Genomic DNA, 15161 nt, shown 5'->3' with positions numbered 1-15161 from the left:
GGCCTGTTTTACAGAAGGGAATAGAGTTGCTTCCATCATTATGAGTGTGATAAACTTGAAACAGTCACTTCACATGTAAAAAACATTGCCAAATGTGTTTGCACAGAATTGAAAAAACAAAGGAAGCTACAGCCAGTTTAAGAATGAGTTTTCCTTTAATAGCCACGTGTACAAGCATTCCCGTACAGAGGACTGATTGTTTACCCAGCTGCAGTATAGAGAACAGTTGTACCTAATGACTTCTAGCAAGGTGTAAGTAACTGGGGAGCTCCATATGTCACAGTTTCATGGCCACAAAAAGTTGATCTGGGAAGGAAAACAAGTTGAATCAATATTGTTCTTTTTTTTTAAACAAAAACAAAGAAAAGAGGAAATGTGTCAGCTGTTACCTTGAAGGTGGTCAGTTTGATCTATAAACCTATTTAAGCCTTCCTGAAAGCCTAATATAGGGCATATTACAGTTTGCATAGTAGCAGTAACAATGTGAATTTCCTTCTTTTGGGGACAAGCTGTAAATTTTGGTTCTTGATACATGAATAAAATTCATTTGTAGATTCACAGAAATAGAGCTCTAGATAACCCATCAGGAGACCATCTTGTTAAGCTCCCTTTATTGAGACCAGCTGTTTAACTAGACTGTCCCTACCAAAGCTTTGCAGCTTTCTTTAGGAGTTCACAGTGAAGGGGATTTCATCAGCTTTTCTAAATAACCCATGCCAATATCTAATTATAAGAAAGTTTTCCTAATATCTAACCTGTATCTCATCTGTTGTAAAATACATCAATTAATTCTTGGCCTAAACTCGGTGGATATGTGGAACAGTTGACTGTGGCCCTCCACAGCTAGCTTATACATCAGTGAAGACTGTTTTTATGCCTCTCTTTAAACTTCTCTTTATTTGACTAAATAAACATTTCCTTCAGCTGCTCCACATACATCATGTTTTCTAAATCTTTCACTCTTGTTAGTTTCCTGGACTTCAATCTGTCTATGTCTTTCCTGAAGTATATTGTACAAACTTGAAAATGGCTCTCCTCCTGGTTACAGTCTTACCACAGTTAATTAATTAGAATAATTACTTCCTGGATCTTCTGTACAACACTCCTGGTAGTACACCTGAGAATGAGATTTGCTTTATCTTGAACAGCACTGTAGTGTTGGTTTGTACTCATTTTGTTGTGGCACCATATACTACCCAAATCATCTTCTGCTGTATTCCTTTCCAGACAGTTATTCCTTGTTTTGTATTTGAACATTTGATTTTCGGTGCAAAGTGTAATACTTTATCATTGTCATTACTGAATTACTTTTCATTCATTGTTGATTCTAAACCATGTGTCCAATTTATCAAGACTGTTTTTTAGTCATGTGTTCCAGAGTTGCTGCACTCTTTTCCCATTCCTTCTGATACTGATGTTTTCTGTAAAAGGTATATACTTACCTATGTCCATCTCCTCCATGAATTATATTGACTGTATCTGCTCCCAGTCTTGACCAAAGTGGGGTGAATGGAGTTTTAATCCAGAGAAATTCAACTTTTTTAATAAGCTTAGGGTTAATTTCAACATCAAGGTATTTTGTATAAATTTGGTCTTGAGAGAGGACTCCACTGCAAATAGAATGAAGACAGCAATGCTAACTGAAATAACTTAGAGGTTACTAAGCTAAGTCATGTTCTCCAGAACACTTGGGTTGTTCACTTTGTTATGACAGAAATTTGCACTTTTACTATTATTTGCAGCAGCACAGGTCACTGAACCAGACCTCTGTTGTGTTATGCTCTGAACAGGAGAGGATGAAAAGAAACACAGAAACTTCTAATTTATATGTGGTAGGAGAATATCAGGAAACAATAAGGGTAACAGGTTTGTCATTGGGGTTCTGAGCTCCTCAGCAGCCTGAGAGTGTTGAGTTTTTATCACGGCAAGAGAACTTCAGGTAAGTTTTTTTTAGAGAAGACTGTAGAGAAGAGTTGTGAATTTCTGTGGGGTTTTGGTCTGTGCACACACAAAGAGGATCATGGGCGATACATGGAAATGCTTGTTTCAGAACAAGTAAAAAAGACAGTAGGAGTTGCTATTTTGATAGTAAACAAGAGATGATACGATAGGCTGTGAATGATTCATTGGTCAGACCTATATGTGCCATTTATATAGGAGTGATGTCTTTTAGTGTAGCGTAGGGAAGAAGGACCTATCTGCTTTGCAAATTTGATAAATTCAGATACAAGACTGCCTTGCATGAGATCATACAGCAAGTCACCAGCAGAGCACAGAGTCTTGTCAGCATGCGGAGTGAATACACTAATGAGTTTGGTGTTATGCTAGAGTGGGAGCAGTTGTGCTAACGTGTGTATGAAGCTGATGCGCACGGTAAGAGTTATGTGCATTCTAGAGGGGTAAGTCTTTTTTTAAGAGCAACTCAAAGAAACAGTGTCTATTCTGTCAAACTGGGCTACTAACTTATTGTTGAAGTCCCAGAACACATGAAAAGGAAGTGGCTTCCATTCTCATGCTGTAAGCATCCGTCAGCCCTCGTAGGCCTTATCTATGTGACAACTTTTGTCCATATCTGATGTTAACTAGAATGACTGCAACAAAGAATATATGTTTGCACTGCTTAAATATGTGAAAGATGTGTAGATTAAGGACAGCAACATTAAATGCTATAGTGAAATATTAATTTAATTTAACTTACCTGGTAATTTGATATTCTTTTGTGTTTCCCTCTGTGTCATGGAAAACTAGGTTTATGTCCCCCCTCGTTCTCTTTACACCAGACAGTTTGATAAATACTCTTTGTCTCCAGCCTACATAAAAAAAAGAAAGTAAAACTAGATTGTCATTGATACATGAGATCTAAAAATGCCAGTAAATGGGAAGGTTCTTTTTTTCTAAATGGGATTTGTTCATGTTAGCAAAGGAAAGACTCAGGGAGCTTGAATTCTGATGATTAATTCAGCACTTTTTCTCAACAATCTTAGCAGATGTTTATGGTAGCAACAAAAGTGTGTGGCTATAAATTATGTCAAAGCAATCACTTTTCAAACGTGTCTGGCTGTTACAGACCTTCTCCACTTACTAGTAAAAGGTGGGTCTGCTGCTGTATTTAAAAAATACTTTTGATTTATTCTCTTCAATTTAGCAGGAAATCTGTCAGCATAGTGTCCCATCATTGGGCATCCTTCCTGGGGACATGGGAAACAGTCCCCCTAGGAAAAATAAGAACATCAGTTAATGAGGAGTATTTTTTTCATCCCAACTCTGACAAAATTAAGGCTCAAGACACTGTTCCAATCTTGCAAAACTGTAGCAGTGCTTTGTATTGTTTTATCTTACCCAAGTGGGTGTGGAATGAGCAGATTCGATACCTGTGTGGATGATGATCTGAAACTCCCTGTTTCAGATATTTTTCAGCTGGAGTCTGGGACAAAATATAAGCCAAATATACCCTTCCAGTGAAAAAGAACCTGCCTGCATCCATGTTGCAACACAATATAAGGGGAAAAAAGTAGCATGTGTATTTTAAGCATCATTTATAGATGCATTTACTTATAGGCAAATTAGAGCATTTCATAGGTGCTCTAATCAGTGCCCACTGTAAATTAGAGAATGTTTAGGGCTTTTGGAAGCTTCACATGTCTCTTCTTACAGCCAGGAGTTACTAGGGTAGATATAGCTAATTTATATGGTCTTTGCATAAAGGTTTAGGGTGAGGATTGCATGGGGTTTAGGTTTTTTCCTATTCTGGTGGTATCATCCATGCTTCAAGATTCCTTCTCCAGAACACAGGGGAATAGGTGATGGAGCCACTGTATCCTGTGCCTCACTTCATACTTCTTGCTACCAGCCAGCACTGGTTCCATGGTGACTGAGTTGATTTCTTATCTCAGTTCTGCTGCTATTTGGATAATGTGAAAGCAGAACTATCATAGCATTCAAGTGCTCGTGTATATAGCATCATCTATCATGAATGCAGAGACCTTGATTATTTTCTTTACAGCTTGTCCATTCCTGAGCTGATATACTTACTGACTCAAAGGACTTGTACGTTTCACAGGGATACCCAATGAATCCGGTGGGATAGAGGATACTTTCAAAGTAAAACTCATGGCTGCGTGAGTGATGGCACCCTCCGATGACTGTAGCATCTGTTGGAACAAATTTTATGGGCATCTGTGAAATAATCTCCTGTTATCTTGTACAAGAGTTGTACTTGCCCCTCTATGAAAATAGCTAACCCAGAGTAAAACAGTAGCAGGGTCTTGTATTACATTTTTGTGTGAATTTACACATTTCTAGTTGCAGTAGAAGCCAGTGTTTTGACTTATCTGAAGAACTGTGTGCCAGTTTGCCCAAGATTTCAAGGGAGATGTGTTGGTCTGTTATCGGCTTTAGTCCCTTTTAAGAAGACAGCCATACATATATAATGTTACAGCAGGCGGCAAAGTGCAGTTTAAAAAGGCTTAATAGAACAAGGAGAATCCACCAGCCTTCTACTGACAATTCCAAACCCTGTGAAGAGAGAGAAGTCTCTAGTGGAGACTTCCCTGAAGACACTATGTGCTTTTGCCTAATTCATGCCTTGTGGGTGTTGGATACTCCTTGAAGTCTCTGCAAGAAACCAAACACGGTCATGTCATGCTGCAGGTCTAGTCATGATGCTGGTCTCTCTCCACCTAGAAAACTTCCTTTTGGGCTTTTTGGGGTGGTGGACTTGTGCACGCCCTCTTCCCTGCCTTTTTGTCTTCTGCACTTTGACTTTCAAATTCCAGAAGCAAAGCCTAGGCCTGTATTATATTTCTGATCATTCCTTTCTCTACAGTGTTCCCTGGGTAACACTGCTCTAAACTAGCCTTTATTGTTTCATATTTCCTTTTTTAACTTATGACTAAATAGGAAAAAAAAACAGTTTTGTTTTGTTGTTTTTATTTCCCAAACTGATAGTTACTTTCACAGTTCATGTTTCAGAAAATATTTTGAATGTTGGAAATGTGTATTTACCTGCAATGAGAGCCTCAAAATCGCTTCGTTTCATCTGTGGAATTAAATCATTGCATCCAGGCATTACAGTTCCTCCATTTGGGTAAAAGTCAAGGTGACCAGTGGTGTTATACATTCCAAGCCCTGAGATACATATGTGATGAGGTCGGTGTTTTAAGATACCCCTCTGACATGCCCATCTCTGCAGATATTTGCTTGCACATGAACACTTACCTACAGCAGGTAAGTGGGCAGCATTACTGTGAATAACATCAACAAATCTTGCATCTGAAGGGTCCAGTCTCACCTCAGGAGGAGTACCTTCAAAAAAAGGCCCAGCAGGGTCCAAACCTAAACAAAAACATTTATTGATTGGGGGAGGGATGGAAAAGTTAAACATACTAATATATGTCTTTTTCCAACTTACAATGTCAGGCATAAATAATGCACTAGGTATGTTGAAAAATAATGTGAATTCTAAGATGGACTGAATCAAATGTGCTGTAATATGGTTTTGTGAACCTTCCTGCAAACTCATTCCAACAGAAGCAAAACATTTTCCAACAGAATCTAAAATGGCATCGTATTACTACGAAGGATAGATTTTGTTACCGGTGATCTCATTAGTGGTCTGACAAGTGTTATGAATAGGAAAACTAAGGATTCTTGATGTGTTGCTTTGCCTTAGTGTAGTGTTTAATGCAGTTCGGTGAATGACAGTGAAGTTACAAATATATTAACAGAGTCCTTTAGAGGACTCTCTTAGTCCTTAGAGTTAAAGGACTTTAAGGAGTTTTAACCTAACATGAGATGGAAGATATAATAGTTACCCCTGTTTTTGAGAAGCATAGAGTTTGCCTACTCTCATGCAAGGTGCCTGCAGGAGAGTCTGTAATTTAATTCCAGTCTCTTAGCCTAGTGGTCTACAACTGTATGACTTTCTGTCATTAATACCAATAACGAATCATACTGTACACTAAAGTAATTAATGGTAATGCATCTGGAGAAGAAACATGAAAAAAATAACGGAAGTGGATCTGTACGTTGTTGACTCATCTTTTTGCCAGCATGCACCCACAAGCCATAACCGATCCTATTTAAAAAAGTATATTATAGGAGAAACTTAAGTTACTGCTTTTCAGCTGGACTGTATTCATGAGGAACAGTGAAGAAAAAAAAATGATAACATTAATTAGTAGAGCTCAGATTATCCGTTGCTTGAAGCATGCAGATTCTTTGTAATTTTTCTAGTTCCCACTGTTGTTCTTTTGATAATACTACTACTAAAGTAATACTGATAACAATATTACATCGTATTTTCAGCTAACAGTTGAAAAGATACATGCTGAATAACTGCAGTGGCTTTTTAATTAGAGGTTATTTTGTGTACTCATTATAAAAGTCAGGAGGAATGCACCAGGACATTTAGAGGAAGAATGCAAATAACTGGCTAGAGTAAGTTCACAGCCATGGTGCAAGTGCCATACTGCTATTGGAAATGATTAAAATGCTGTCATTGCAATCAGTCTGGCCGGGCCAGTTGGGAGTGTTGCAACTTTCTTTCCTTTAGAAACATAGTATCCTATATGTGCCTCTCAGTGAGTAGCCTACCTGTTATTCGTCTGATGCCTTGGGTTCTTCTTCCTGCTTCTCCTGCAGTATGCGCACCAAGACTGTGGCCAATTAAATGGATTTCAGAAGGGGAGTACTTGAAGATTTTCTAATTATTAAGGGCAGGGGGAAAGGGAAGGGGAGGGAGAGAGACAAGAACACAGTTTTTTAAATATCAAGCAAAGGTGGTGTCTTACATTGAGGGCTGTTGGGAACATGTAGTCTGTCTTCCTGCATACCCAACACTGCGTGAATTGCTTGAACTAATTATTGTCTAAATTACACTAAGATTCGATAGAAGAAGATCCAGTCTTGAATTTTAAATGCCTAGTCATGTGACGGATTCACCACCACAATCTTGGCATACGGTTACTGTGTTTAATTACCTGTGGTGTCAAAATATGAACTTTCTTTCACATTTGGATTAACTCCTAATTTCAATTTCCATAAATACGAACTTGTTTTATCTTCATCACCTCTATTAAGGAGTCCTTTCTTTATTGCACATCTGTTCTCCATGTGTGTACTTAGAGACTGTAATCATATCACCCCATAAAATTTTCACTGAGAAGCTTAGTTGCGGTGACATTCATTCTTCTCTTTGCCGAACATCACCTGTACAAAACCTGTACTTCTAGATATTACACAAGCTTTGAAGATGGAAATGGAAATTAATCAGCATGTAGGCTGCATGCAGGGGATACATTTCATTCAGGGACTTGCTGGGGTTTGTAACAATCATAGACAACAAGGATTAACTGCTAATTGCAAGAGGTTTTCACTAAGTTTTTTTGAAATGCATGTGCCAAAAGAAAAGCTGATTTGTAGTATGTGCCTATGACAGATTCCTCTGAATAGACTTTTTACTGCAGTACTTCCCTTTACAGTGCAGCTTTACTTTTCTAGAAAGCATAGGCAAAAATAAGATTTGATCAAAGTAAATCTCTGTTGTCTGTGAGTAATCCTTACAAGCCTGTTAGGAAAAAATAGATTTAGTGATCCATCTGTGAGAGCCAGAGGTGAAGAATTCATAGTGCAAAGTCCTGTTTCAAAGAATTCCTCCGAGTAGGATGGAAACATTTATTGTGTACCTGCACTTAAGCAATGGAGGACCTATCACAATTCAATTAAATGCAAGGGGTTAGTATTTGACTGTGAAGCATGTCTGCTAAGGATTTTTAATTTGGATACAAAGGATATGACTTGGCTCAGGTAAAATTTTATGTCAAAACTCAGATTTTGGACCAGATGAATGTAGAAGAGAAAACAGTTATATGAGTTGTTTTACATGAATTATAGTACTCCAAAAGTTTGTAAAATGGGGAAAAGGAAAGAAAGTCTAAGAATCATTTATGCAGCAATGTCACTTTTGTAGCATTTTTGTAATGGAAGAAAGATAGGCCTAGACGGCAAACAGTGCAGTGAACAGTGCAGTGCAGAGATATTAAGTGAAAAGCGGCAGATGGAGAGATCCCATGCCCATCTTCAAGTGACCTAGGGTTTTTATACAAAGAGAAAGATACAGAAACAAATGCATGAGGCCAGATATGAGAGGTTCTAGGTAGCAAGTATAGAGTATATTTTACAGGATCCTGGGAAAGTGTTTCCCTGATATTCAGCTGTTTGCAAGGCTAGTACTTTGCCTTGTGGGCTCTGAAATATCTTTTGCAAGACTTTTAAAGATGAGTGCCTACTGATTGGCATCAAGTCCGTAGACAAGTAGAGGGTCTTATTTTCAGAAGTTCTAAGCATTAGCAAGTCTTTTTGAAGTCAGCGGGAAATGCTGGTGCTCTTGAACTTTGGAATAAGAAATTTTGTGTTATGTATGTAAATGTGAAACCTTGCCTTCAGTAACATGAAGTTCACAAATAGAAGGCAACAGGATAGTTTATTTTGCCTGTAGACAACAAAGCTGGCATTATCAAGTGAACCTCTGTGGTGCTTTCAGTTCCTGTTAATTTCAGCTGATGCTAAATTGAGATGCTAATTTACTTCTAGCACAAGTTTATAGCGCTAGCAAAACTTTTCTAAGCACTTAAGTCATATGACATGCCTCATCTCCATTGAATGCCTTTTTGCCTATATCATCATATGGAAATGTTGTCACCTACTGGTCTTTAATAAATTGGAACCTCTTTCAACTGCTTTAGCTTAATTTGTGTCTTCTGTGGCTGTGTGAAGTCCTCACAGAGTTAATAATTATTACAATTAGCTGTGTCTCAACTACGTCCATGGTACAACACTTCCTGAAGCACTGGTTGACCATACTGGACAAGGTTAAAAAAGCAGTGGTATCATAACCCAACTATAACCACTTGTGAATTGTAGGTTGTAAAGCTGTGTCTTTTACCTGTAGAGTTTTTATGAAATAAGCAACCTCAGCCCCAATCACACGGATGTTATTCACTGCAGTGACGTAGGTGCCTTTTGCACCCTCTTTCCAATCAACAGCAATGCAGTTCATATTTTCCACTTCCAGTAACAGCTGATATGGAAACACATAAAGCAAAGTATTTAAAGAAACATAAAATAGCAAATAGAGATGCAACTTAAATCAGAATAAACAATTACATTGTAATTTCTTCATGGAATTTCTCATTCTTTACAAACAGAACATTTCACTATAGCCTGTACCATACTGAAACAAGAATCTCCTCACAAAACAGAATATAGCAAGTTATTCATCCAAAAAGTCTCAAATTTTAAAGACAACAATCACGCTATTTTAGTTTTTAAACCATTTGTATACATATTTGAAATAAATTGGAAAGACTGAGAAAGTCATATTAGACTGGAAAGGCTCTGAGCAAAGTAGAAAGTTTTTATTTTAGCAAAGAAAGCTAATGTACTGGTAACTCCTGTATTGTCACAGTCTTACAGAGATCACTGATTTTTCCACCAGAAGAATCATATATTAAGGTCTGTTGTGGCTTTCTGTTACTAAGGCTTACTTAAGGTTTGAGGAAGAAGAAGGAGTGGAAACAAAAATTAACACAGGGTAAACAGCTGAAATGTAAATGACAAGGGAAACAGAAGCTTAAAGTGATAATGCATTGAGTCCTGGACTGCCTTCTCTCTCTTTTATGCATACCACAACAATAGTTTGTAGTGTGGAGAGGCAGTTAGATTTGCTGTTTCTTTTCAGCTGGAAAATTTTGAAATTTAAGATTTTAGATTAAAAGTTCTCGTAGATTTTTGAACAAAAATAGTTCTGCTGATCTGTGACTTTGTGTTCTGTGGTGATCTTTTTCTAGTCTGTCCCTTTCCCTGCCAATGTGAAAGAAGGAGAAACTACAAAAGGTTTTGTTTATTTTTCAGAGTCAAGACTAACATAGTAAACTCTGTTGTCCAGAGTGCAGCAGCTCTATATTGTGGTAGCGTCCCCATTTCAGTTTTAGAATCTTTATTTCATTGCACTCTGGAATGAAACAAAAAGCCTAAAAAAATCAGTTTTGGGGAGAACTGAATAGTGCTGAAACTTAATAGTGTTTAGAGATAGAAACTTGAACTTTACAATTCAGGAAGGTCTTTTGGCTGAAGGATGTTTTAGTCATTCCTAACGAAAGACAAGTAATTGGCCTGTCTAATCTGATGTTCTGACACCAGCCTGGAGGTTGGAGACATCTATCTTCATTTTGTTGCTTTGATCTAATTCACGGTTTGGGAACAAAAACTCTCCAGAGAAGCACATTGTCAGAGATGACCAAGAAGCCTTGACTATGCACCACCTTCCATAAAGGAAGCATTTTGACTTGGGTGAAATTTATTTCTTGGTTGGTATCTTCTGTCAATACTTTCTGGTGAATTGCAAAATGGAAGGTGAACATTAGTGTCTAAGTGATAATGTCTGAATGCAGCTACAGCTGCTGATGGAAATCAAAGGATACTCTCTCATACCAAGCACATTTCTACAACCCAGCCTTTTTTTCCAGTGCTGCCAAATCCATGAATGATGAAGGAGGTTTTCCTACGTGAGGAAAAATACGAGTTTTGGATGGTTGAGGAGTTTATCGCTGAGATCACCTGTGCGAGGAAAACAAAAACAAAAGTTGGATCTTTTATCTATTCCTCCTTTTAAAGAAGGTAGCAAAATACCATGTCATCAAGGTTGTCCCCTCTGTAGGACTTATTGACCATTCAAAGGAGTTCTAAGTCTTTAATTTTTGGAAGCTGGTTACCTCAGTGTCCCACCCTTCTCAGTTTCGACACAGCTTCCAAAGAAGTTGTGCCTCCATGTAGTTTCTGCTGCCCCTATCTATACCCTTATGCAGCATATGAAGCAGCCTAAAGGAGCTACAGTGTCATATGATATGTACTGGCCTGAACTGGATGAGCTCCTCTGGAGAGCAGTTCACTAACTCCATACCTCCTTGCTTCTGCCCTTTTACTGACCTGATCTTTCACTTTGATGTGCTGCTCTGCATCTAAGAAATGGCTTTTGTCTGCACCAGTGATGTTTCTACAGGTGTTTTTGTTATTAGCTACTCCAGAAAGGCTGAAAGGATTTCATACTATATGCAATAGTGGTAAACCTGATTTTGGTCCACCACACATTGCTGCAAACTGTTTAATTATATTACTTCCTTTTGCTCTGAGAAGGATCTCTGACCATCTGTATTGTTTTCAGATAGATATAGGGGCTGTGATGCAAGCTCAGGGAGTTTGGGTGTGGAAGGGCTGTGCCCTAAGACTGTAGATAGATTTAAGTTTAATAGCTGGGAAGTAGTGCAAGGTATATTTTGTCTTATTTTATCAACAACAGAAATGCCTGAGTAACCTACTGGTGAGTGTAGATTGTATACTCACTTGTCCTTGCTCTGCAGATAAAAAAAAAAATTATTACTAGTATAACTTTTCATCCTTAGAGAACCTGAGCTTGATTCTTAGCGTAGCAATCAGGATTGTTACAAGCTGTGATGTCTGCAATGACAGTGATGTCATCATAGTTCACACCAGTGGAATCCTAAATGTTTCTGTACAGCACAGATGACACACGCAAAGGATTTAGCAGCTTCATGTGCATTTGCTAAATTGATGTGTTCCCAATCCTGGAGTCTTATAAGTTCCTAGGCATTGCTCTACTCAGTATTACAAGGAATAAGCAACTTGAGTGTTTCTGTCTTATTTGCAGAATGGAGAAAGGCAGGTAAGAATGTAAAAATTGCTCAGATTTCAAGAAGGAATGCAGGTTTTGAAATTGTACCAAAATTGTTCTGCTTCAGACTTGCTTTTATTTTTTTAAAGTCACAATATGTCTTTGGCTCAATTTCTCCTTGTGTCAGCAATCAGCATTTGCTCCCCTATCTGGATACCCAGAAGGCTGGTTAGTTGAACAAGCCCTTGACATTCCTGAGAGAGCTAAATGCATGCAAAAGTTACTGCTCCATAACCCACATGCTGGAAAAGGAAAATGCTAGGAACAGTGTTGTGTCTTACAGTTACTTCACAATTTTTTTTTTCATGCTTTACCCCAAATGGCTTCAAAGTTCATTCATTACCTTTGAACTGTCTTCTTATTCTGACTTGTTTGCCTATGATGAGTGATGTAGACTTTTTAACAAGTTTACAAACATATGTAGGTTTAGTCTATTCTTGATGTTAAAATAAATATCACCTGTGAGTTATTTCCCGTTTCTCTTGTGTAGAGAGAAAAGCTGATGTTCATATGTTCTGGAGAGTCAGGCAAACCTGTCAGAAGTCTCCCTGGTATCCCAGCCCAGGGTGGGTCATCTGAAAAACAGCCAAGCCTGTTGTAGCAAATTTCTTTACCTAGAGTATACAAAACAACTTGTTAGTATTTTGGAATCTCTTACAGCTAGATAGTGTATTTGAGACTGCAACAGTCTGAGAAGCAAAAAACCTAAGGATTTAATTTTATTATTAATTTTGAAACTCAGATTCATTTTTTTTTTTGTTTATGGATATTGCCTGAAGCAGGTAACAAAATGAAAGCTAAATGATTTGAGGTTAAACCAAGAAAAGACCAGGACATTCTTTTGACAGCATTTTCTAGACTTATAAATATATATATTTTATATACTTTTAAGAAGTGCTTATTAGACTTGTTTCTGCATGCTTCCTGCTCCAAGGCCATGTGTTTCTAGGGATGAAGGATATTTATGCAGTAACCTTCTATTGTGAATGATATTATCATTTATTTTAAGATACTACAAAACGGGTCTTTTACTCACTTATGCCCAACTTTTCATTTCTAGCACTGTTTGTCACGCTAACCATTCTGTTACTGAACTGTTCCTTATAAACAGCAGTGCACTGTCTTGATAGACTAAGGGCATACAACTGTAAAATTCTCCTCCATGAATTTTCAACACAATGTTATATCTCCTGTATTCTTAATAAAGAAATTTAAATGGAGTAGAGCCTTTAGCCTTAGTTCTATACACAGTAATGGGCATTGTCATACAACAATACACAAATCATACTACAACTTCGACGTAAAGGAAAATACTAGTCATTGTATCATATATACGTTATTTATTTTGTCTTTATTCAACTTCTAGTGATAGTTTTTATAGATATTGTATATCTCACCTGTTACTGGGCCAAGGAGATAAAATGCAATAATACACATTCCAATCACCTAAAGCAAATTGAATATACAGGTTAAGCATTTTAGTTAGAGTGATTTATTCTTTTTAAAAGGGTATAATACAAGGGAAAATGCAAAGTCCTGCACCTGGCAGGGAATAACCCCATGCACCAGTATAAGCTTGGGGCCGAGCAGGTAGACAGCAGCTTTGTGAAAAGACACCTGGACATCCTGGTGGACAATGCACCCTTGTGGCAAGGACAGTCAATGGCATACTAAGCTACATTAAAAGGAGTATTACCAGCAAGTCGAAGGAGGTGACCCTTCTTCTCTACTCGGTTTTGCTGTGCTTTCTTTTTCCTACACAACCAATGATGGATAAAAGTTGCTGAGGGAGTTAAATGGATCACAAAGTTCTATTTTGCCAGCCACGAGGAGACAGATAAGAGGTGTGGTAGAGCAAAGACATGATATGAATACCTTTGTAGAAGCTTGCATACTTGGTAGCTTCTTCAGGCAGTTTGTGCTGCTCTTACCCAGTGCTCCTTGCATTTTTGCACCTTCATAACTCCCTCTCTATCCAAATTCCTTTCCTGTACATGTTCCTCATTTGACTTTCCCATGGCAGGTGTTCCATGTATTTCACCATTCTCCTACCTTTCTGTTTGCCTCATTCATTGTTCTCAATTTCCTCTTTTTCTAGGTGTTTCATATGGCATCTCCCCCCCCCCCCTCATTTTACACATTCTGCTTTTCTTGTAGAGGAATAATTTTGATCCGTCTCCCCTAGCCACTGAAACAGATCATGAAAAGTAATTAAGAAAAAAATGTTAAATTTAGTAGGTTTAAATTTGCTATGTGGGAAACTGTCTCCAATGGGTAGTTTTAGAGATTTGACAACTTGAGAAAACTGGAAAGCCTGTCCTCTAAAAGTCATTGATGCTACCAAATGCTCTCAGAGACAAAAAAGAAACAATTGGGACTTTCACAGAATATGTCCTTGAACCCTGTGTGTGGAATACCAGGCAGGAGATATTTGTGGTCCTTCTATTTGCTTTTTTTCTGTGGAAGTTGGATTACTTGGCTGTAATTACTTGATTTCTTAGCCAAACCAAACAGGATAATTCTGAGTGCAGGCAGCATGGCTCTGAGCACTCCCTAATCAGCTCTGGTAGCTAAAGTCCCTTGTGTGGGTAATAGTTCATTGGTCATGTGGTAGGGCAGAGGAGCAAGCCTGAATATCTAAGCAGTGAATAGAAGTTGCAAAGAGCAGAACTGAGAGGAAGCATCAGATTTCTTTTGAAGTACAATTCTATGGCCAACACTAGTATAGCCACTGGTGAAGTCAAGAGAGAAGAAAACTAGCCACTTGGGAAGAATGGAAAGCAGAGAGGAAAGCTGGCAGTTAGTAAGAGAGAGAAGGATCAGGAGTCATTCTAAGCAGCTGGTGACAAACAAGAATGGAGAGGTCCTAACCGTTAGAAAAAAGGAGGACCTCTGTTCAGCTGGAGTACCTGCCAATGAGTATCCATCATCATGCTAAGAACCTGATGATGGTGCAGAAAAATCTCAGAAGACATGGCTTGTTGAAAGAATTGGAGAGCTCAGCGGGATATGTTTATGGATGGCTGTTCAGTTTGGCCGATAAAATAATCAAGTATTTAACCAAGAGATCTCATATTCATGATGGACAATCTGTGTTGAGAACACTATAGCAGGAGGGACAGTGTAATTTCTTTTCAGACCCCAAACCTTAGAGAGAGCTCTAAAATAGTAGGCTTATAATAAAAATGGATGAAGATTCACAGCTTATGGTCTATAGTCTGTGCAGTACCTCTTCTCAGAGCATCTTATAAAATCATTACTGATTTTGTAAAGTGTGGGAGATTGTTGCTGAACAAGAGTGTTCAGTGACTTCTTTTCAGATGTTTTTCATTAGAATACAGAAAGTGGAAATGAACAGTAGCTAGATAAGTAATGGAGGATGCAAAAGACTTTTTGTGGAACGTTGATCTAT

General features: G+C 38.1%; 1 protein-coding gene across 1 annotated transcript; it reads right to left on the bottom strand.

The window, feature by feature from the left end:
* Positions 1 to 242: 242 nt before the first annotated feature.
* Positions 243 to 13767, bottom strand: LOC106489483 (pancreatic lipase-related protein 2-like). Its single transcript, XM_067299615.1, has 13 exons — positions 13681 to 13767; positions 13147 to 13195; positions 12209 to 12363; positions 10492 to 10617; positions 8945 to 9079; positions 6595 to 6703; positions 5218 to 5334; positions 5005 to 5127; positions 4033 to 4151; positions 3083 to 3212; positions 2699 to 2810; positions 1443 to 1610; positions 243 to 306 (listed from the first exon to the last, which is right to left on the bottom strand). Exons 1-13 carry the CDS (start codon positions 13765 to 13767, stop codon positions 243 to 245), a joined length of 1494 nt encoding a protein of 497 aa, XP_067155716.1.
* Between the last annotated feature and the right edge of the window lie 1394 nt (positions 13768 to 15161).

Source organism: Apteryx mantelli, chromosome 7, assembly GCF_036417845.1.
Source record: "Apteryx mantelli isolate bAptMan1 chromosome 7, bAptMan1.hap1, whole genome shotgun sequence".
NCBI classification, from domain to species: Eukaryota; Metazoa; Chordata; class Aves; order Apterygiformes; family Apterygidae; genus Apteryx; species Apteryx mantelli.
Note: the sequence above shows the minus strand (reverse complement) of the source record. Positions and strands in the feature narration are given on the sequence as shown.

Bases quoted from the DNA above. Each gene is read 5' to 3' on its own strand.
- LOC106489483 (XM_067299615.1), bottom strand. From the start codon at position 13,767: ATGGGAAAGTCAAATGAGGAACATGTACAGGAAAGGAATTTGGATAGA. The intron at 4,152-5,004 runs GTAAATACACAT...TTGTTCCAACAG, and splicing joins TTTTGAGGCTCTCATTGCAG to ATGCTACAGTCATCGGAGGG. The intron at 307-1,442 runs GTAAGTATATAC...TTTCCTTCCCAG, and splicing joins CATGGAGGAGATGGACATAG to ATCAACTTTTTGTGGCCATG.